Below are 23,084 nucleotides of genomic sequence, written 5' to 3'. Positions count from 1 at the left end.
TCTTGCTGTCGACGATAAAGAACGTCGTAGGACAGTTTTCCTTCCTACGGTCGATCCACATTCGAACACCTTGTGCGTCGTATGCTTGGCCGTTGAAATCGCTCGTTGTTACGTTGGTCTTGATCGGATCCGAGCTGGAGCGTCCCAACCGACGTAGCATGGAGTATGGCATAATGTTGATCGCCGCTCCGTGTCCACCAACATCTTGTTGACAGGCTGCCCATTGATGTATCCTCGCAAGTACAGTGGCCTTCGGATGCCTCGTAACTTCTTTCTTTCGGCTTCTCAAAGATGACCGGCCGTGGGCCGCAGCTCTAATTGCGCCACAAGTGCTTCATATAATCTTGGAGCGCTAAACTCCGTTGGAAGAATGAAGACCATATTTGTGCCGACCGATGTATCATCATCGGCTTTCCTCTCGCTTGGGGCGCCACTCTTTTCTTTGTGGCCGACCTTCTTCGTACTAGGGTTCGCCGAATTTTGGCGGCCAGATCAGGCCGTGCCTTCCTTAGCGTGTGCAGTGTACAATCTTTCAGCTTCTTCCAACCCACGCGACGCCGAACCCTTCGCTTTTGGGAACGGCCGAGCCCATCAGGGCACCACCTGGGCCGATGATATTTATCTTCTTCATCATCGTCCTCTAGTTCCTCGAGATCTTCCACCCGAGCGGACTCGGCCGTGCTTGTTCCGAGGCGGGAGAGGCCCTAGACGCTTGAACACGGACACGTTAGCGGCATCCTTCTTCCTTTGCTTGCATTCTCGGGCAGCTCTCGATTGTTGGCAATCGGCTCATTCCTCGAGGCCCAAGAATGTTTGAAGAACGGACGGTCCCAATGCCTATCCATGTCATCCTGCCCCCTTGGCCTTCCCTCGCCGCGACGATTGTACCCGTCGTTGCTTCTATCATGTTGACGGTACCTCCCGAGCTCCGCATCGGACCGACAATTCCTTTCATCATCTACGTCGTAGTGCCGACGTCGGTCGTATTGCTGCTCATACTTGTTGAGGAGGTGCTCGGAGAGTGGACGTTGATACCGCACGCTTCTTATTCCCTCCCCGTCAGTGTACCGCCCGTCATCATCTTGGGGCCGGTCGCGTGGATCGGCCTCCTCTTCATCGTCGCCACGGAGTGGCTACTTTCTGCTTCGTCTTTGCCATGGCGGCTTGCAAGCCCTGCCATGTTGACACCAAAGGAGAACTTTGGCTGGCCTATGGAGTGGCTGAGATCCACCATGTTGACGCCAGGCGACGGACTTGAGTCTCTATCGAGCTTGATATCGTGTGGCCGGGTCTTCTCAGAGGAGCCGATGAGTTCGGCTTCGAGGGTTGCCTTGATCTCGTCATGTTTCCTTTTGAGCTCCTCGGGCAGATCCTCGTACTTCAGCCGACTCTGGTGCGTTCTTCCGACGGGGCGGACAGGTCCACTCCATCGAGTGCGCCTTCGGTGTGAAACCCTTCCACCTCGACGCCATGGGAGCGGGTTCGGTGGAAGGAGCCGATGAGTTCGGCTTCGAGGACTGCCTTGATCTCGTCATGTTTCTTCTTGAGCTCATCAGGCAGATCCTCGTACGTGACCGGAGTGTCTTCCGCCATCTCGGATGTAGATGGCGATGTTGTGGATGTCGAAGGCTGTCCCACCGGGCGTGCCGGAATGTGTTGACGTCGAAACCCCCGGCGGGCGCAGACGGGCAACACCGTAGAGCCGGGAACAACTAGGGCTGCGGCTGGCCCCGGTCCCTCGTAGCGACGGCCCGCAAAGCCTCCCCGGTCGCACGCGCCGATGCCAATCACAAGGGCGTGCCACCTGACCTATACCTGGTCGTGAAGGTGTGGATGATGCCTCGCTTAGTTTCCTCGCAGGGCACACACGTAAACGTTAAATACGAGCCTCGATCGGTTCTCAGGTTATCCCGTGAATCGGCTCAAAGAGCCGATCCACCCATGATCCGGACGAGGTGTCCGAATATATGGTGGTCCCGCTTGATCAAGATAAAGCTGATGAGATCCACGACGATTTAGGGTTTTCACCGCATAATCGGATCATCCTACTCACGATTGGGCCTCGCGCTCGCGCACGGTGACCGTAAGCCGATCCTAGACAGGGCCTAAAAACCAACACGAGGTTGATCCCCGAACATCCTTTCTAGGGCTAGCAAACGCCACCCTACACGCCGCCGGATCCTCCAACCCTTTGTAAGGCCTAACTATTGCGGATGTTAAACTAATCCTTGATGAAACAAGGAGCAACCGTAACGGATCAGATCTACTAAACTATGATCAAGCGGGTGCCGCCCCTACACCTAAGATAGGTGTAAGGGCGGCTAGACATGCAAGGGTTGCACTACGAAAGCATGTAATATGAAGAACAATGCTAACCCTAACATGTCTAAGATAACTACGTTGCTCGCCATCAAAAAGGCTTCAGTACGAGCAACGCATGAACAACGTGGGCAAGCTAGTGCTGCCTAGATCGCAAGATGCGATCTAGGCAGCATGGTGCTTACCGGTAGAAACCCTCGAGACGAAGGAGTTGGCGATGCGCCGAGATTTGTTTGTGGTTGAACGTTGGTTGTTGTTTATTCCATAAACCCTAGATACATATTTATAGTCCAGTGGACTTTCTAATGTGGGCGTGCACTAAACCGTGCACGAGATAAACTCTAACTTTTAATCTAGATACAATCTACTATAATTAAAGATACACGGGCAATCTAGCCCAAATTCCCCGTGCAAGGCCGCTTCAGAGATCTTCCACGTGTAATCTTCCAAGCCCATCATGATCGCGGCCCACCTCCTGATTTGGCCAAAATCTGGTGATAACAGTAATGCAATGATAATCCATGGAAGTCCGAGCTAATTAGGACAAGGTGCGGGCACTATTGGTATTCGATGCATGAGGCTTGCAACTTATAGGAGGTTTTATGCATAACACATATGAATTATTACTACCGTTGACACAATTGTTTCCATGATTTCAAAATAAAAAGCTCTAGCACATGAGTAATCACTGCTTCCCTCTGCCAAGGGCCTTTCTTTTACTTTATGTTGAGTCAGTTTACCTACTTTTTTCTATCTTAGAAGCAAACACTTGTGTCAACTGTGTGCATTGATTCTTACATGTTTACTTATTGCACCTGTTATATTGCTTTGTGTTGACAATTATCCATGAGATATACATGTTGAAAGTTGAAAGCAATTGCTGAAACTTAATCATCCTTTGTGTTGCTTCAAAACCTTCTATTAAGAATCTATTGCTTTATGAGTTAACTCTTATGCAAGACTTTTTGATGCTTGTCTTGAAAGTACTAATCATGAAAAGTCTTTGCTATATGATTCAGTTGTTTAATCATGATCTTTACCATTGCTTTGAATCACTTCATTCATCTCATATGCTTTACAATAGTATTCATCAAGATTATGATAGTAGCATGTCACTTCAGAAATTATCCTTGTTATCGTTTACCTACTCGAGGGCGAGTAGGAACTAAGCTTCGGGATGCTTGATACGTCTCCAACGTATCTATATTTTCTTATGTTTCAAGCTAGTTTTATGACAATACCTACATAATTTATTCATACTTCATATCATTTTGATGCATTTTCCGGTACTAACCTATTAACAAGATGCCGAAGCGCCAGTTCCTGTTTTCTGCTGTTTTTGATTTCAGAAATCTTACACAGGAAATATTCTCGGAATTGGACGAAACAAAAGGCCACGTTCTTATTTTTCCAGGGGCTTCACAGAGTCCGAAGGAGAGACGAAGGGGGGCCACGAGGTGCCCACACCCTAGGGGGCGCGGGCCCAGCCCTGGCCACGCCGCCAGGTGGGGACCCCACCTCGGGACTCCACCGACATCGCCCCTTCGCCTATATATTCCCCCCGTCGCAAAAACCCTAAAACAACCAGTCATATTCCACGAAGAGTTCCGTAGCCGCCGCCATCGCGAAGACAAGTATCGGGGGACAGAATCTCTGTTCCGGCACGCCGTCGGGACGGGGAATTGCCCCCGGAGTCATCTCCATCGACACCACCGCCATCTTCATCGCCGTTGTTGTCTCCCATGATGAGGAGGGAGTAGTTCTCCCCCGAGGCTGAGGGCTCTACCGGTAGCTATGTGGTTCATCTCTCTCTCCCATGGTGTGATCTTTATGTGATCATGAGCTTTGTATCACTATTAATCTATGTGCTACTCTAGTGATGTTATTAAAGTAATCTACTCCTCCTCCATGATGTAAAGTTGACAGTGTGTGCATCATGTAGTACTTGGCATATGTTATGATTGTAATCTCTTGTAGATTATGAAGTTAACTATTACTATGATAGTATTGATGTGATCTATTCCCCCTTTCATAGCTATTGTTGACAGTGTGTATGCTATGTTAGTACTCGGTCTAAATTGCAACGGTCTATTATGCACTCTAGAGGTCACTTTAATATAAACTCCGGATTCACTCTCCACGGTGTGCGCATCGTGTGTGATTCCTTTATGACGTTGTGGAGCTTGTTTACTCCGGCTTGAGGGTGCTCTTGTAGCCCTACACAATGAATGGTGTTTGTTATCCAACAAGAGAGTGTTTGAGAGTAGCACAAGTGAGGAGAAGTTATTTATTTATCATGTGATCATTGTTGAGAGTGTCCACTAGTGAAAGTATGATCCCTAGGCCTTGTTTCTAAGCATTGAAACACCGTTTCCAACAAGTTATGCTACATGTACGCTTGCTGCCATTTTTATTTCAGATTGCAATTGCTACTTATAATCATCCATATTACTTGTATTTCACTATCTCTTCGCCGAACTAATGCACCTATACATCTGACAAGTGTATTAGTTGTGTTGGGGACACAAGATACTTCTTGTATCTTAATTGCAGGGTTGCTTGAGAGGGATATCTCTGACCTCTACCTCCCTGAGTTCGATAAACCTTGGGTGATTCACTTAAGGAAAACTTGTTGCTGTTCTACAAACCTCTGATCTTGGAGGCCCAACACTGTCTACAGGAATAGAAGCGTGCGTAGACATCAAAGCCCACAGGACCAGCACACTAACACAAAGCCCTCAAAGCGGTACCTAGCTACAACCACACACCAAATGATTAGCATCAGACAACCGAAGTGGAAGAAAAAGGAAAACTGATCGGAAGCACCCCACAAGAATTCCTAGACGGCACCCAAGCTGTACATAGGAAAAATCAAGTAGAAATCAACCACAAAACAGTAGACGTGTCACCTCGAGGTGAATTCGAAAAAGGCCCCAAAATTACCACAAAAAATAAGTTTGTTGCCTCTTAGTATAGTAGTTATATGCATTTTTATAGATGCTAGAGTAGGGCTTCTGCTAGAGCCGTTTACGGGGTGCCTGCTATAGTTGCTCTTATGTCAAATTAAATATTTGTTTGCTTCGGGTTTCAATAGATTTGAGTTAGCACACAAATGAGTTGGAGCATCATTAGCCCATGCCCAAAATTTTAGAGCAGCAAACGCTGGACTAAAATAGTGGAGAATAATTTTTCTCCTCTAAACGGTGGCCCCTAGATTGAAACCCCTAAATCTTGAAGGACTAAAAAAAATTGACATCATTTTGCAAACATCTCAAACATACAAAGTTCAAACATGCATACATATTATCTAAAAAACAACAAAGGGTTTCTTGTTGAGGTATTCTTCTTCTTGTTCTTCATCATCATCATCGACGTCAATGGCGTGCTAATTTTTTCCCTCTTTGGTGTGGTCTCATAGTTTCTTCTAAGTCACTTCTCATTGCCCTCTAGTGCCTTGTAGTAATGAAACATACCAAAGGTTTTGTGGCCACCTTCCTTGTTGCGGTGCTTGTATATGTCTTGTTGGATAGGTCTATATTGGATGATTGGCACATCACTCGGTGGTGCATTGGCCACCGACTCAATGGAGTTGGCCCATCGGTTGAAACACTCAAGAATTGCGCCCCAACGATGACTACTTGGGTTCGGTATGACGGAATCTTGACCAACTTGAGGTAGTTCTCCTCAAATTTTTTTTGCCAAAACTTGTCTTTGCATTGATCCGTGCCAACCGATGCATCAAGTGATACATTCATCCAAGCATGGCACAATGCAACATCTTCTTCTTCACTATAGTTGGCGGACCTCTTGCTCTTTGGGCTTTACCTTGTCTTTTGGCGCCGCCACCTCGGTCAGCATTTCCTCGGCCTCATCTTCCTTGGCCTTTTCTTCCTCGGCGTTGGCATAGCCGTAACTATCACCGTCACCAAAGTGGAGGTCGTCCATCCCTTGAGTGTGTGTAGAATCCAACTGGGACATGAATTCGGCGACCCCAATCTCAGTCGCACTTGCTTGAGACTCGGGCATTTCATCGATCATGTCGCGGGCGGCAACTCGGGGATGAGCTGCGCCGGCCGCCACAGAAGAGTGAGAAGGGGTGGTCGTTGAGGACGCGACGCCTTGTCCTTGCGTGTAGGCGTCGAGGTCAATGCTTCTGCGGCCTTCCTTTTCCTCTTCTCCGCCATCAGCTGTGAGTGGGCTTGCATTGCCGTCGTCGGCTTCCGTGCCCGCGGGCCGGTCAACACCGGCGCAAGGGGTGGCTTGCCCACGGTCGAGGAGTTGCTAGTGGCCTTGATGGTTGCTACCGCCGGCCGCACCGGACCGTTATTGCCCAACCGCTTCCACGGCATCGGCGGCGTCACGCATGCGGGGATGAGATCCGGTGCCATTCCAGCCGGGGAAGGGGAGAACGGTGGCGCCGGCTATGACGGGCAGCTGACTTGGGCAGGCGGGGCGGCCGGTCAGCGGGAGCTCAATTTTTTTGGGGCTGAGTTGGCGGGGAGAGGAAATATGAGAGAGGCTCTCAGTACCGTTTTAGGCTTCAGCTAGAGTCGGTCCTAGCTGTTAGCGACACATTTTTGGTCCTCTAATGCCGTTTTGGGCTTGGGCTAGAAATGCTATTAGTAGTGAGTAGCAACTAGTCACTACCCAAATAAGTGCGGGATCATTCGGGCAAATGCGAATTGCAGAGGTTAATGATAGACAATTTCACGATCGAGATAGAAACACTGAACTCAATCAAGAGAAACAAAGAACTATTCCTCTATATCTCATATGTGATCCCGACCTTAAGCAGCTGGTCCTTTGGAATGGAGAGCGCCTTGTGGCTATCGCTGAGGTTCTTCCTCAGGAAGTTGTACACGCAGTTGACCACGATCTTCTTCATGACCGAGGAACCCGCCGCCGCTGCCACATCCGCCTCCCCCATCAGGTACACCACCCCGTGCTCCGCCTCCGCGTTGATGAATCGCTTCTCCTCCTCCGCGGCTGCCATCTGCACTCCCCGTCGAACGTGGTCGTCGAAGTCGAAGGCGGCCTCCTCTTCTATGAACATCTTGAGGCGGTCGAGGAGGAATGCGGAGAACTCCTTGGTGCCCTCGATCTGGTCTGTGTAACCGTAGCGGGCCACGCAGCGGAACATGCGGTGCTTCGCGGGGCCGACCCGGCGGAATATGAAGCGCTCCGGCGGCGCCACCCGCGGGATGGGGAGGTTCTTGATGGACATGAAGACGAAGACGGCATGCACGGAGGGGATCTTGTCGACGAGGCGCGGGAACACCGGGGGGATGCCCTGGACGAGCTCCGAGTAGAGCAGACCCATGCCAGGCACCCGCCGCACGTCGTGGCGGCCCAGGAGCGCCGTGAGTTCCGCTGCCGGCACGACGTGGTCAAGCTCGTACCAGTAGCGATGGACGTGGACGTAGTGCCAGGTGGCCATGAGCGCCATGAGCACTAGCGAGAAGCAGAAGGGAAGGTACCCTCCCTCGGCGAACTTGGAGAGGATGGACGACAGGTAGAGGAACTCGGCGAGGCCGAAGACGACGTAGAAGGCCACGATGTAGATCATGTGATTCTTCCAGATGAGAAGCATCACCACCGTCATGAGGTGCGTGGTGATGGAGAAGACGGTGACGACGCAGATGCCGTAGGCGTTGCCGATGTTGGTGGTGGTCTGGAATGCGAGGGTGACGACGATGCTGGCGGCGCCGATGAGGAAATTCACCTCCGGGATGTACACCTGCCCCGCGTGCTTGTTGGATGTGTGCACCACCTCCACCCTCGGGAAGCAGCCCAGGGAGAGGGCCTTGGAAAGGATGGCGAACGCACCGGACAGCATGGCCTGGCTGGCGATGATGGCCGCGAAGATGGCCACGATGAACGTCGGCCAGAACATCGGAGCTGTAAATTACCAGATGAAGAAAATCAGATTCGGACTGCATGCATGCAAAGAGAAGAGTTTCACTGTCAGTCAGTGACGGTGAGGTCGATCTTGCTGTACTAACTACCTGGGATTGATTTGTAGAAGGTGTCGCCGACGTTTTCGGGGAATTTCCGCAGGTAGGATGCCTGGCCCATGTAGCATAGAGCGACTGAGGGGAATAGTATGAAGTTGAAGCTCAGCTGCATGTATGTGCAAACAACAATTCAGTACATGTAACGGCCATTGGCAAGCTATTCAAAGCTGTTCCTGATCTGAATGTAGATTACCTGGATGGCCCTGATGTTGAAATGACCAAGGTCAGCAAACATGGCCTCCGCACCTGTTTCCATTCCACGTGGCAATGCGTAGGGAAACAGCATCAGAGGGCAAATGAACGAATTAGAGAGTGGCAAGAGATCTGACTACTGAAGTTGTACCTGTGATGCAGAGGATAACGCCCCCGAGTGAGACCCACGCCTCCTTGCCATTCCTCGCGAAGTATTCCACTATGTACATAGGATTGAGGGCCCTGAGAACGGTGATGTCGTGCGTGGCGAGGTTGTACACCCCGGTGCCGGCGATGAGGAGGAACCACACCGAGATGATGGGCGCAAAAGAGTAGCCGACCTTGTCCGTCCCAAGGCGTTGCACCGAGAAGAGCAGGAATAGGATGGCCACCGAGATCCATACAACTTGCGCTGTTGCACAGACGACAGCATGCAAAGTTTCAGTACACTGAACATCTCAGCACAGTCAATAGTCTGAACTCTGAACATTTCGAGGCATACATTGTGTCAAGTTGGGCGATTTCTCCCTGATCCCGCTAACCGCAGATAGCACTGGAAGAGCACGTCCATCAGCAGCAGATTAGTACCCAAATCGACAGCATACTTGTATGTGCATTCTGAAGCTTGTTTGGTCATGTTTGTCTATACCAGAGATTGCCGGTGTGAGGGTCCCGTCGCCCATGACCATGGCGGTGCCGAGGATGGTGATGGTGAAGAGCGCGATCTTGGCCGCGTTGCTGGACTCCAGCTTCTGCTTCACCCACTGCGCCCTCCGCATCTGCGAGTTGGGCTCCTGGATGCTGTAGTTGGACACCGACGCGTCCTCGGCCTGCTGGTTCGGTATCATCCGTATCTTCGCGTATCGCGAGATCAGCGAGTAGAGCGCAAAGGTTCCTCCTGCACCCAGAAAGACAGGACCAATGTCACACTAGGCAGCACACGAGCCAGGGATCGAGGCGGAGTATATCGTTGGGAACCTCACCGTCGCCATTGTCGTTAGCGTAAAGCACGATGAAGACGTACTTGAGCATGGCCAGGAGGATGAAGGTGTAGAGGATGAGGGAGAGGACGCCGAGGAGGTCATCCCGGTGCTTGATGCCGTGCGGGAACGTGCTCGAGTACACGTACAGCGGCGACGTCCCGACGTCGCCGTACACCACGCCGATGCTCTGGAACGCCAGCTGCAGCGTCTGCCTCCAGCTTGCCTGAGCCACACAGGGACACGGGAAATTATGAACTCAGGCCATATACAACTAACCATGTACTTGTCCACGAAGGAGGATAATGTCATAATGACACATCCACCACGCCGGCCGTGGCACGTACGTGTTGAGGTGGTCATTTGCAGAGTTGCTTACCCCGGAGCCGTGGTGCTTATCGACGGAGACCTTCTCGGCGTCGCCGTAGAACGAGTCCCGGCGAACTAGCGTCTCCGGGTCGGCTGGGCCCTCGATTTCTACAGACATCTCCTCTTCCTTCCTGCAACTCATCTTTCACAGCTCTTTGTCCTATCTACTGATGTGCCTGACGGGTTTAGTGTGTCTGATCTGTAAACCTCTGGGCTCCGCCGCCGGCGCCCCCTACACCGCCCTGCCCTGCAACAAGACCTAAAGCTCAACGTGCGATTTCTGAAACCGAATACTGGACGACCTTGATTCCTGACCGCATTTAAATACTGGATTGAAAGAAATGATCCTGATATGCAGCGTATGTCTGAATTCATGTTTAACACTGTCCTGTCGAACTCACAATGGTAATGCATTACATTACTGCACAATAACAACTACTACGTAGTGCTCTAAGAGTCCCTGACAAGATAGAATTGTATGAATATGATCTTCTTGAAGGGAAAATCGAGAGAAAGGAAATGTTAAAAGAGATCGAAAAAATGAACAGAGATAATTCCGGAGGAGGAGTTACCGGGGATCTGAAGCCGCCCGGCGAACCCCTAGCTCTTCCTTACGCCGGAGAGCAGTGAACTCCTTTGCCTGCGCTTCTGCCGGCTTATATACACGCAGCACGGCATCACAACGGCGAAACCAAACGCCATCGGCCGCCACCCTGAAAAGGGCTTAATCTGAACACGCGCCGAACTTACCCTTCCATGGCCATCACCTTGCCAGCGAGACGAAGAAACAGAACCAGGCTGGTCTGCCGCTGCACGCTCTGGCGCATCAACTCGTCGTTAACGCAGATGATTTTTGCCCGGCCGTTTGCCGGCGGACTTGCTGTGTTTGGTTTGGGGGCCACGAGGATGTTCTGGCGGTCTGTTGTTCGTTGTTGCGGTTAGTTTCTTTCTGTTTTGGACGCGGTGGAGTGGAACTGATCTTCGGCATAGCCAGCAAGGACCAAGACGCGGGGAGAGCATATCAAACCTAAGTACCTAACAACATCCCCACGGGATCGGAATGATATACTGTGTGACTTTTTCTAAGCGGATCCAGGCTCACAGTGGAACACGGCGATCTTGCCAAAAAAAACGAAAAGTCTTCATGTTTACTAGGAGGCATAGGCGCGGCGGCACGCCGCGCCCGTGGTGCTATATCCGAGGCGATGATCGGGCTAAATGATTATGTTATAAAATTAATCTATGTAGATGATATAATAGCTAGCTGCGAGAAAACTATAGTGGCGGTACATTTAGTCTCGCGTAATTAGTTAGCGAACTTTAACAGCTCGTGGAGTGATGTGTTTCAACTAATAGCTATGAAAGCACTATCATCCGTGATTTAATAGATAATGGTGCAGAGTATAAACATGCATAGGTACAGAAATATCATTACATAGTAAATTCTTTCGCGATAGATAATTTAACTGGTTCTGTTTCATTACATATCAGAGGATTCCTGGACATCTAAACATGCCTGATTCTATCTAGTGCTTAATTATAGCAGGAGAGTAGAGATGATAGCGGCGGTTACTTTACTGGCAAACAAAAGTGGATACTACGAGATTACTCGGTCCGGCTTGGCGGCCTACCGATTCTAGCTAAGCGCCCTTTCGTCGTTTGTACATTTTCTAGGCAGGTTATCTAGTAGAGTTAGTCTTGTTTTTGTGGGTGGTACCTAGCGGAGACGATCAAACAGGTACGTGCGGAGGGGAACCTAAAGATTCGGAGCGGTAAAGGTGAAGACAGAAAGAGAAAACAAAATATTGTGTACGGGAGGCGTAGAAGGGGAACGGAAACTGAGATTCCTGGGTAGCATACCCTCCGCTCGTTTCTTCTTGAACGCTGGCGCTGCCGCAGGAAGGCCGCCGGATCAGGACTCTCCGCAGATGGTCGGCGCTCCACTTTGCGGGTGCCGAGGCCGACCTCCGCTAGCGTAGGCTCCTTCCGACCTGGGGAGGAGTTTGGTGCTGGAGTTGCTGTGGACGCCCTCGTCCGTTGCAGAGTAGCCAGCCAGCTAGGAGGCGCCAGAGTAGCCAGCCGGCTAGGAGGCGCTATTTGAGCGAGGCGTTGCGTCAGTGAAAAGAAGCCTGAAGTTGCAATCGTTTAACTGTTTAAGGATGAGCATAAGTCACTGACTGGTATGTTATCTTTTTCTCATTTCCTGTAGTGTATCGAGATCTCTGTTTATGTTTGCTGATGCTGGGTAGATTCGAATCAAGGTTATTGTGCCGAAGAAATTGAAGTGAAAAGGCTAGAGGGAGGAATCAGTTTTAATACACAGAAATATGCCACCAGTTTACAGATTTCGGTGAAATTACACGCTAGTACAGTGGTTGCTAACTGAAAACTGAAGCATAAAAGGAAACAACGTAGATGCAGTACCTTAAAATCTGGTAGTCGATAATTTACTGAAATACATGTGTAAATTGTTTTATCGGTGCCCTCCCCATCAGTCTCCTACCCAGAATCTGTAAGCTAAAATAATTAGGTGGTTTTATTAGGTCCTGTAGATAGCCTGAATCTGAGAGATCATAACCGTGAGGTGTGGATTGATTCAGCTGAAACCTAGCGTCACCGTGCTATTTTCAACAACAATTGTAATTAGCATATAAACAGGGAACATCAAAAAAGGAAACTTTTTATACACTCGTGCAGTGCATATACACAGGATAACACACAATATAGAACAAACAGTTGGAAGGAGCAGTTCTCAGCTATATGCCTTTTCTGTCTCCTGAAAACTGACAGAGAACTAAGCATTGGCCATTTAATTTGAGTGCGTTAAGCGACTTTAGCTCTTCAGCTCCTGCATATAGCTTTTGGACTGACTGCCATTATAACGAACAATCATTCCCTGTACTTAAGTTGGTCTCGATATAATTCAGGAAAGAGAAGTAAAATGAACATAGTTAATATAATATTTTCAGGAGAAAAGTAAATCATATACCTCAGAATCTAGGTAATAACTTCATCCTCGGGAGAAATTTCATGGGCTGTCTCAGTTTAGCAACGGCAGCCTAAATGCATTTTTTTTTTGAGTCAGCTATAGTAGGAGGAAAATGAGAAAATATATTTGCATCAAACCAAGAGATAGCCCGTCACCTCATCGACACAGGTATATCTAGCTTGACTTTGCTCACACAACCAGGTCAAAAACCAATTCAGAGAAATTATATATGCCTTTGAGCATTGAATACAAAGAAAAATGATGTTCCGAAAGCATAGTATAGCATTGATATTATATATACTTGACATGTAATGGCACAACATGCAAGAATGTAAAGAGAACTATTCAGAAGATTTTCTTGTATAAGATAGAATAGAAACCACACAATGCAAGGATGAGGCTAGGCTGCATTAAATACTAAACATACTGGTGCAAGGACCTGCTCCCCATGCATCCTCACCAAGGCTGGCTGCTGCTGGTCACCAAGCTTGCTCAGGTGTGGCGAGCAGCGAGGGCCACAAAGTTAAGATTGAATTGCCGCCCTGAGAAATTGCAATCAGAAGGGAATGCAAATAGATTCGAATGTATTAAGAAGATCTAAAATACCTCCAAAATCATTATGAAGCTAGGTAATTCCATAGTCATTCAGTTCAGGTGAAGTAAGCAACTACAAATATATTAGTGTTAAGTTGCAATTAAACATAGTTCTCCATAATATTCCCTAGACTGTTATGGGATGGTAACAACATACAATCAATTCCTTGATACTGTTGTATCATTTTTACCATATTAAGAAAATTCTACAATAACCTGAATCTGAACGTGTAAGCTTGTGAAGAAATAGAATGTACATACCATCAAACTTCACTGAATCAGTCTTTCTGCTCTAATACATGTTCACAGTAACATAATAGCAATAACAGAAGTTTGGCTCACTATCTCATTGTATTTCTCTACATTTGCAGTTCAACAAAAATCGTATGAACTCAGCTAGCCGATAATTAGCAGGGGACAATTAGCTCGCCCTATAAAAATATGCCTTAAACACGGAGACGTAACATGCAGTTGGCAAAACAGGGCTACAAACCTTCGATGACCAAACAATGTCTGAGAGCTCGCATGGAGGAGCGGAGCACGCAAAGCGGAAGGACCAAAGGAAGATCTTGTCGTCAAATTAGTTAGCGTCAGGGGCAGCCTGCAAACAAAATCCAATGAACTGAAAATTTAATCCTAGACACATCAGAAAATGGCCAGAAGAGATTGTCATCGCCATCGACTGAATCACAAATGGAGAAGCCTGTGGAGAACAGCGGGGCAGTGAGAAGCCGTGGACAACGCAATCAAGGAATCAAAGAATCACCCAACCAAAACCGATCAGAACCTAACCTATGATAATAGGAGACCACAAATAGGCGACCTGAGCCTCCATGGCCATGCGCAGCTTCAGGAGGGTGACGTTCAGTCACCATGTCGCACCACTGCTGCTCCCCTCCCTTGGTGGCGGAGAGAGGACATGGAGGCACGCGCCTCCAGTTAGAATCGCCGCAGTGTTGTCCGGGAGGCGGCCGGTGCAGGCTGCATATGCTACAGCCTATATCAACTGAACTAAAAAACTTACATAGAAGATGGGACAGATGAGGGGGTCGGGGAGGGGAGGGAAAGGATGAGTTACCTGGCCGTGTGGGTAGAAGACAGAATATCGACCATGCTCTTGCTCAGCAAGCTTGTTGTTACTGAGTGGCCAGATAGCTCTTGTGTGTCGCCCCCGCCGTGTTAGAGCACAACAGCATCTGGATTGCCTGCTGCACGCATCCGAATCATGGTAGAAAAGAAAATTAGAAAAAAGAGATGTCACCCATCGTAGAAGAAAAGAAGAGGCAACCTACACCTAACCTGTAGAGGGCACCGCCGCGTCTACACTTGTGGCAATCTCCATGGCGCGGAGCGGCAGCGACCATAGCACCATGGGCGACGACCACGGCCGGCTTGCGTAATCCGCGTCGGGCGCCTCCTTTTGCTTGCCTGCTCAACTTCGACAGGGCCGCCGCAGGTCTCTGCCTGCTCCACCCCAAAGTGGCCGCCGCCAGCCCACGCGTGCTCTGCCCCAAGATCGTTGCCGCCGCCCCAACGTCGTCTCAGGCCCGTGCCCTCTCCGTTCCAAGGGCGCCGCCGACGGCACGCACCTGCCTCGCCCGGCGGCCGCCGTCCCTGACCCGCGCCTGCTCCGCCCTGAGGCCGCTGCATCTCGCAGTCCCGCCCTGAGGCCGCCGTCCGGCCGGGAACCACGCCACCCAGTGATGCGGTGGAGACCATGGCCGGCGTCCGACCAATCCGGGAGCTTCCTGCGGCGCCATCCATGGAGGCCTCATGGTCGGCGGCGGAGATGGGGCGGGCGAGGAGTGCTAGGAGGAGAGCTGAACCCAGGTCGTGCAATATCGGGGGAGGAGTTGGAGATTTGCTCTCCCTGGCAGTTCGGTCAAAGCGGTTGGATGATGGGACACGCCCACTAGATCTTTCGGGAGGAAGAGGTGAGAGGCAATGAAAATGAAGGAGATCTAGCAACCGGTAACCACCGGTAGTCTATCTAAAAAGAGAATGGCAAACGAAAAATTACCATATACTTGACACGGTGAGAAAGAGAAGAGGAGGTTACGTGTCTATAAATGATTGGAAAAAATTAACCCATAAACAGTTCCCAAAACAACCTAAGAGCGTGAATCCATCTAAACTTTATATAGGGTATAATGAGGCGTAAAAGAATTTCAACATTTTCTATTGTTATAACAATCATAACTGACGGAAGGGGTATTTGGTACCTCCGTGAGTAGCTTGTAATATGGAGCTGCTTTCTACGCTGCAAACTCTCATCCGTTTGTTCGCCTTGAGGGAGGTTTGTCAAGAAAGTACTTTGGTACTAACTTACTGCATTTGCCATTACCAAGTGTGACATATTGGCCCAGATATTAATACAACGGATAGAATACTCATACCAATAAATTGCAACTTTTTTCCGGAAGCTCATTTTCAAAGAACTCTGAGGTTAAGCGTGCATAGTCCAGAGCGACTTAAGGATGGGTGACCGATCAATCAAAGTCAAGCATTGTAATCTTTAACTAACTATCAATGATAAATTTTCAATTGTATTTTTAAAGTTTTTACCAAAGTCATTACAAACCAGCTGGTAATTGTCATGGAATTTATTATCTTTCCTAACCAGACCGCGTTTATTAAAGGCAGGTATATCCTAGAAAGCATAGTTACGGCCCATTAAATTGTACATTCAGTCGTGCATAGTAATGATAAGGGTGCTGTCATAAAACTTGATTATGAAAAAGCATTCGACAAAGTTAACTTAGATTTTCTTGACGAGCTTCTTATCCTGCAGGGTTTTGGTTCAAAAACTGTGAGCTGGATACACTTAGCCACCCGTGAGGGATCAGTTGCAGCAGGGAAACGGCTTCGCTAGGGCAATCCTATGTCGCCCATTCTTTTCAACCTTGTCTTTGATGGTTAAAGCCGCGGGGCATGGCATGATCAGAGGTATGTGCCCTCAACTTTATCTGGAGGCATTATTAGTCTCCATTACGCTGACGACACCATTCTCTTTGTGGAAAACAACTACAAGATAGCTAGAAACCTTAATTGGGTCCTGACCTGCTTTGACCAAGTGTTTGGGATGAGCATCAATTACAACAAAAGCAAGCTTGTCCCCATCAACTTTGACTCTAAAGAGATCAATTCCATTAAGGGCATCTTTTGCTGAATTGTTGGATACTTCCCCATCAAGTATTTAGGTATTTCTTTGCACTACGACAAGCTTAGAAGGGTAGAGTTGCAACCTCTTATACACAAAATTCTGAAATGTATTGCGGGTTGGAGAGGGAAGTTCTTGACTTATGCTGCTAGATTGGTGCTTATTAAAACATATCTAGCTAACATACCCATCTATTTGCTTTCGTTTTTCAAATTTCCAAAATGGGCTTTAGACCTTATCAATTCGCAAATGGCTAATTGTCTTTGGAATGCCACAAAATACAAGCAAAAACTACACCTTGCCAATTGGAATTTGGTGTGCATGCCCAAAGCCCAAGGAGACTTAGGCATCCCTTGTCTTAGGGACGGCAACATTTGTCTCCTGGCCTCTTGGTTGAAAAGGTATAATTGTAGTGATAACAAGCTGTGGAAATCTGTGTTTGATGCTTAATATCCCACCGCTCAACCCAATATCTTTGCCTGTTATGTGGTCAATTCTTCTAATTTTTCAAAGGGTTCAAGTGGGGGTTTTAGATGGGTGGTGGGTGATGGTGTCAAAATCAGGTTCTGGGAGCATACCTAGTTTGGCACCTCTCCACCATCAGTACAGTTTTGGGACATCTACTGCATTTATAATGAGCAACTCGCCACTATTAACCAAGTTCGGGTTAGTGTGACCCTGAAACTTTCCTTCCGTAGAAACTTCAGTACATCCTTGCTTGAAAAATGGTATTAACTAGAACAGGTGGCTAGTAGCATTTCCTTTTCGGATAATTGTGATTCTCTCATTTGGAAATACAACACTAATGGCCAGTTTTCTACCAGCTCCTGTTACAACATCATTTGCTTTAGGGGAATTTTACCTATCTATATTCCTGCGATCTGGTCGTTGGTCGTTCCACCAAGAGTTCACATTTTTGTCTGGTTGTTCTCTAATAATAAACTTATAATTAGAGATAATCTGCTAAAATGGAATCTTGGTAAACCTGTGTGTTGCATTTTCTACGCTAAGAACGAAACCAGTGGATCATTTATTCTTCGGTTGATTGTTGCAACCAATATTTGGGGGAAAGTCTAAATTTTTTGACATCCAGCTAGGCCTAGACTATTTGAAAATTGCCACGTTTTGGATTGCAAATAAAAAGCATGCTGCATTGAATGCAATTTGTAGTGCCAATCTTTGGAGCATATGTAAGATTAGAAATGCTTTAATATTTGACAATCAAACTTGGCTATCTGTCAAACAGGTTTGGTGGTTAGTGCTGAGGACTCTCAAAAACTGAAGACTGATCTTTAAAGCAAAGATGCTGCATCAGATCGACCTGTTCTCTGGCATGGTGAGCCAGGTGCTGAGGGCTCCTGCTGCCATTCAGTGGGGGTGAGGCATGGTTCTCTGTCGTTGTTCCCTTTGGGAGAGTACCTGCCTCCTTTGGGAAGCTGCGCCTGCTACACCATCGCCTTTGCCTCCTCGCGGCTCTGGGATCCTCGCCTCCACGCCTCTAACGCCTTTCTAGACTAGCTCCTGGGCGCTCGCCCCTGCGAAGCCCACTCTGATGCAGGTGGAAGACACGGAAGCTGCTCTTCACGAGAGCATCTCCACCGGCGCCCCTAAATAGTCGCCGGCAGAGGAGCCGGCACCTACGTATGGGGACGGCGGCACTGCATCCTCTATTTGGGAGAGTTGTTCCCACATCGACGCCCCCAAACCGGTGGCTCCAATAGATATTTTGAATTAAAATCACAAATAAATGCATACAAAATCGAATAAAGAGAAGAAATATTCCATTCCACAAACTAATACATAATTGGGAATGTGGTTTACACAAAGATATAGTTTGGAACATGGTTTTCCACAAACTAATACATAGTTTAAACAATGGTTGACACAAATATAAAATATTGCAAAAAAAACTAAACCTAACTAGGCCAATCATCGCAGGTTTCGTGTGTTCGCTACCAAGAAAGAACACTCGAGAGCACACCCAGTCACCCAAACTGGAAAATCCAGCTGGTGAGGGTGCCCCTGTTGGTTCTTTCGAGGAAGAACATCCAAAAACATGTGTGCCGATATTCGCTGCGAAGAAACAATACTCAGTCGTTGTCCTCCTTGGCGAAGTCGCCGTGGTAGTGGCGGCGGCAACGCGTCTCGTCGCACACCTTGACGGTCATGTCCCTCTCGCCAAAGTAGCAGAACGTGATCACGAAGCCGGCTTCGAGGCGGTGGTAGCGCGCGAACTTCTCCCAGCCGATGTGGAGGTACATCTTGCCGTGCGCGTCATAGATCACGTCCACGATCCACCGGCAGCAGCCGCAGGCAGCCTCCCGCAGATGCAGCGAGCCCAGGCGCCCATCGCCAGCGACGAAGTCGACGAAGGTGTCCGGCAGCCACTGGATGGCGTGTGGGTCGCCCTTGAGGACAACGACAAACTCGAACAGCACGGGCCCCTCCTCGTCCATGTCTGACGATGAAGACGGCGGCATCGCAGGCGACGACGAGCGTGCAGCTCTGCCGCGGCCACGGCCACGACCACGGACGCGAGCTCGACCTCAACCAGACATTGCGTCGTCTCTTTAGATGGTGGCGGCTAGGGTTGGGGAGAGAGGCGCTAGGGCTTGTGTGTGAGAGGGACGATGAGAGGCGGCCCTTTTTATAGGCCGGAGGGAGGCGGGGGAGCGGTGGCGCTCATTAACGTCGGCACGAAGAGCAAGGCGCGCGCGACGGGACGGTTCGATGCGCGTTTGCGGAAACTGCACCGACGCTGCGCCCCAATAACTCCCGTCGCGAGGTAGGCGACGGTTAGGTTAAAGTTGAATGAGTCACTGACGCATCGACCCCGCCACTTCCCGCTGGCGTCGACTTTTGGGATGTGTGACTGACAGGCGGCTCCCACGCCCAAAAAATTTCGGCACGGAGTTTCCGGCGATTCTATTGGGCTCGAAAATTGGATGGCGCCATTTAGGGCGCGCTGGTGCGAGCCTATTTTCACTCCCGGCCTTTAAATCTATCGGGGTCGCTATGGGGAGCGTCGGTCGAGATGCTCTGAGATACAATGGCGGGGGCTAGTTTATGCCTCTGTTTTGGTCTTTTGCTCGTTTTGCTCTGTCTTCCTGGGGTTGGAGGCCGTAGTTGTAATTTCCTGGAGTTGGGTATTGTAGTTGTTTTTTATTTGGAGTCTGCTTGTTTAGACTTAACTTTTTCTGTTTCCTCTTTTCTTATTGTTCCCGCTTTAGGAGAACTAGGTAATGTAAAGAACTGGTTGGTTTCATTCAAGTAATGGAACTGGGTTCGCCAGTGGCCCTTTTGATAAAAAAAATTCAATATAAACATAATCAAATGTAAATGATATGATAGTACATTGCATTACGGTACTAATTATTTCATTTTTATTTTCTAGATAATAATATTTTTAACATACAACTGATTAAACGTGCAATGTTTGACTACGACCAAATCTTATATGCAGAGTAATATGAAACAAAATAATAGTTAGTTACTTTTATGTCTTTGAATACTTATGGAAAAGGGTAAGAATAAAAGAAGTTAAGGTGGATTGTTTTGTACATTGGGTATTACTTCTTTTATTTAGTGATGAAATAAAAGAAGCTAAGAGCGGTTTTGTTGTCTTGTTATTTAGTGATAGATCTCTTGGAATGAATGTTTTCGATTATATAAGGTATTTTCACTTCGACAATTGTCTATCCTAAATGAGCAAGGTTGCCTGATAACATAGAACGTCGCGGGTGTCTTACAACTTCTTGGAAGCGTCGTCAAGGTGTGTCGACACTTCTCTCACTCTATCGGTTTGGTTGATGTCTTCGGGTGAAAACCTAGGTTTGGAGTGGATCGGCGCGATGGCGGCATCCTCGACGTCGTCACTCTGTTGGGAGCATCGCGTTTGGAGACACTGCATGGAGGCTCCAAGTTGTCCTCCTCCGGTGTTCGCCGCTGTCCAAACATGATCCTCAGAGGCGCAATGAACGCCATTGCCGATGTTTCCAATACGATGCCTGATTGGGGCTGACCAAGTTCCGCCATCATCTCCTTTAGATGGTGTGTTGACAAGGAGAGTCCTTTTGGAGAGTTTGTTCTTATGAGGAATCCGGCACCGGTCGAGATGCAACTTTGTTGTTTATCTTGGGACAGGCTCTTTCATGTTGTGTGTTTGTTTTGTCGGTTGTGGCTGTCTTCGAACTAGCCGGTGTGGAGTTCCTTCTACGCTTGTTGACCGTAGAGAGTGGTAGTGTTCTTGTACTCAAACCTCTACCCTCTATAAAGATATGAAACATCTATGGCGTACTGGAAAAGAAATCTTTTAATAGCTCCATATTAACTAAACATGGAAACTGCTTGTGCATTTTTACCACATAAACCAAGTTATTTCAAAGTATTCACTATATTATTCCCCTTTTTGTACATGATCGAAGCTCATGGAAAAATAGGTTGTGGGGTCACCACGAACTTGACAGACACAATTATAAATGATAAAATTTGACATAGTAAGAATGATTGTTTATACTGTTTTGTTGACTTATTCATTGAGAGTTAACACAAGCCATGCTGGCATGGGGACATTGTCAACTCAATTGTTCGATCATCATGTTATTTGTGATTTGGTATTTTAGATGGTGTGGACGAAACTTGTCCTGCTGTACTCGGAGAAGTATATATGAGATCATTGAAATTAGACTGTGTTAACCTAAGCCATGCTGTCATGGGGGCAATTTTTAGCAAAAGGTTTCAAAAACCTCAAATCATACAAAAAAAGATGCTTGAACGGTTGATTGTCATGACACTGGAGTATGAATAGCCATCAATGAAAGACACTTTTTTGTGACTACTCGTACGAGGGTCACGAGGCATTGAACTTTTGTCAGTGCCTCAGTGGTACCTTTTATAGCACTAAATGAAACAAAAACATAACGTGGTGGAGACACGTTGAGCGTGCCAGGGAGTCAGCTTGTCGAGGACGTGGAGGAGCTGGGCTCGGGCCAAGCCAGCTCGGGCTATACTGGGCCGAATAGTTTGATGCAAATGGTTCCCAGGGGCCTGGGCCACCAATTGGAGGAGGAGGCGGGGGCCCCTGACGTGCCAGATCGCGTGGTGGCACAGGAGAGGGAGAGGTCCCTGGAGGAGACAGCGCCTGACCAGGAGAAGCTGGAGCTGGTGAGAATCAAGCGGTTCTGCTCATCTATCCTCAAGACCCTGGCACCACCATTGCTAAGTGAGTTTGAGAAAGCCACGGGGCTTAGGGCGGACGCGGAACCCTTTACCCCCAAGACAGTGACTAGGAGATCGATGGCGGAGAGGGCTGGCACACAGGTCAAGATGGCGTCGGCCGCGGAGAGCACGTTGCTCAAGGCCTTGGGCTTTTGTCCGGAGAACCTAGCAGTGAGTGATGAGGATCTCAGGCGTTTCAAGGAGTTCTTTGACTCGCCGGTGAGGGACGCGCAGCTGAGAGTCCTTGCGGCCATCTTTGGCAAGGAGCTGCCCTTGAGCTTTGAGGGGGAGGAGCACTGCACGAGGGCAGTGGCGGCGCACTGATGCGCAGAGGATTGAGGAGGAGTTAGATAGGTCTCCTTATGGATTGCTTATTTGAGATTCTATCGCTGGAATGTTCGAGGTCCGAACGATCCAGCCAAGCGAGACGCGGTGCGTGTGTTCGTAGCTAGTCTTAGAGTTAGCATCATTTGCCTCCGGGAGACGAGGCTGAATGTAATCGATGATTTTCTGGTAATGCAATGTTTGGGGCCATCTTTTGATGGCTACGTGTATTTGCCTGCGATTGAGACGAGAGGAGGGATTCTCCTAGCTTGGAACAAGTCCTTGGTGAATATTGAGCGTGTGAGTTTTGACTCTCATACGGTTACGGGGGAGGTGGTGCCTAGAGATAACAATAGATGGTGGCTAACCACTTGTTTATGGACCGCAAACGCATGAGGAGAAGATTGACTTCTTACGGGAGCTAGCGGAGAGGAGGAGTCTGCGCCGGGACCGTGGTGCTTGCTCGGAGACTTCAACATGATTCCGTATGCGGAGGAGAAGAACAATGATCGTCTTGATAGATTCATCATGTCCAGGTTTAGGCAGTTTGTCCTCGAGCATGAGGTCAAGGACCTCTACCTTCATGGGAGACGTTTCACTTGGAGCAATGAGAGAGAGGTGCCAACCCTTACGCGCATCGATAGAGCTATGGTTTCGGTGGACTGGGACCTCATGCACCCGGATGCTATTCTGCAGGCTTTGTCCTCATCGGTCTCGGATCATGCGCCGATTCACCTCTCGCTGAGTGCGGCGTTTAGGCCAAAGAGAAGGTTCAAATTCGAGTCCTTCTAGCTTAATCTGGAGGGGTTTGATGAGGCTCTGAGGGAAGCCTGGGTTTGCGACCCTGGCATAGTTGACCCATTTAGGCGCCTGGATGCCTTGTTCAGGAATGCGGCGGAATACTTCCAAGCGTGGGGAGAGAGGAA

At 48.6% G+C, this 23,084-nt stretch overlaps 1 protein-coding gene across 1 annotated transcript; it reads right to left on the bottom strand.

The window, feature by feature from the left end:
- Positions 1–7,081: 7,081 nt before the first annotated feature.
- LOC124687168 (potassium transporter 19-like) lies at positions 7,082–9,992 on the bottom strand. Its single transcript, XM_047220986.1, has 8 exons — positions 9,885–9,992; positions 9,509–9,731; positions 9,175–9,423; positions 9,028–9,078; positions 8,677–8,937; positions 8,527–8,579; positions 8,325–8,439; positions 7,082–8,217 (listed from the first exon to the last, which is right to left on the bottom strand). Exons 1-8 carry the CDS (start codon positions 9,990–9,992, stop codon positions 7,082–7,084), a joined length of 2,196 nt encoding a protein of 731 aa, XP_047076942.1.
- Positions 9,993–23,084: the final 13,092 nt, after the last annotated feature.

The sequence above is a fragment of the Lolium rigidum genome, chromosome 2 (genome assembly GCF_022539505.1).
Source record: "Lolium rigidum isolate FL_2022 chromosome 2, APGP_CSIRO_Lrig_0.1, whole genome shotgun sequence".
Classification (NCBI taxonomy): Eukaryota; Viridiplantae; Streptophyta; class Magnoliopsida; order Poales; family Poaceae; genus Lolium; species Lolium rigidum.
Note: the sequence above shows the minus strand (reverse complement) of the source record. Positions and strands in the feature narration are given on the sequence as shown.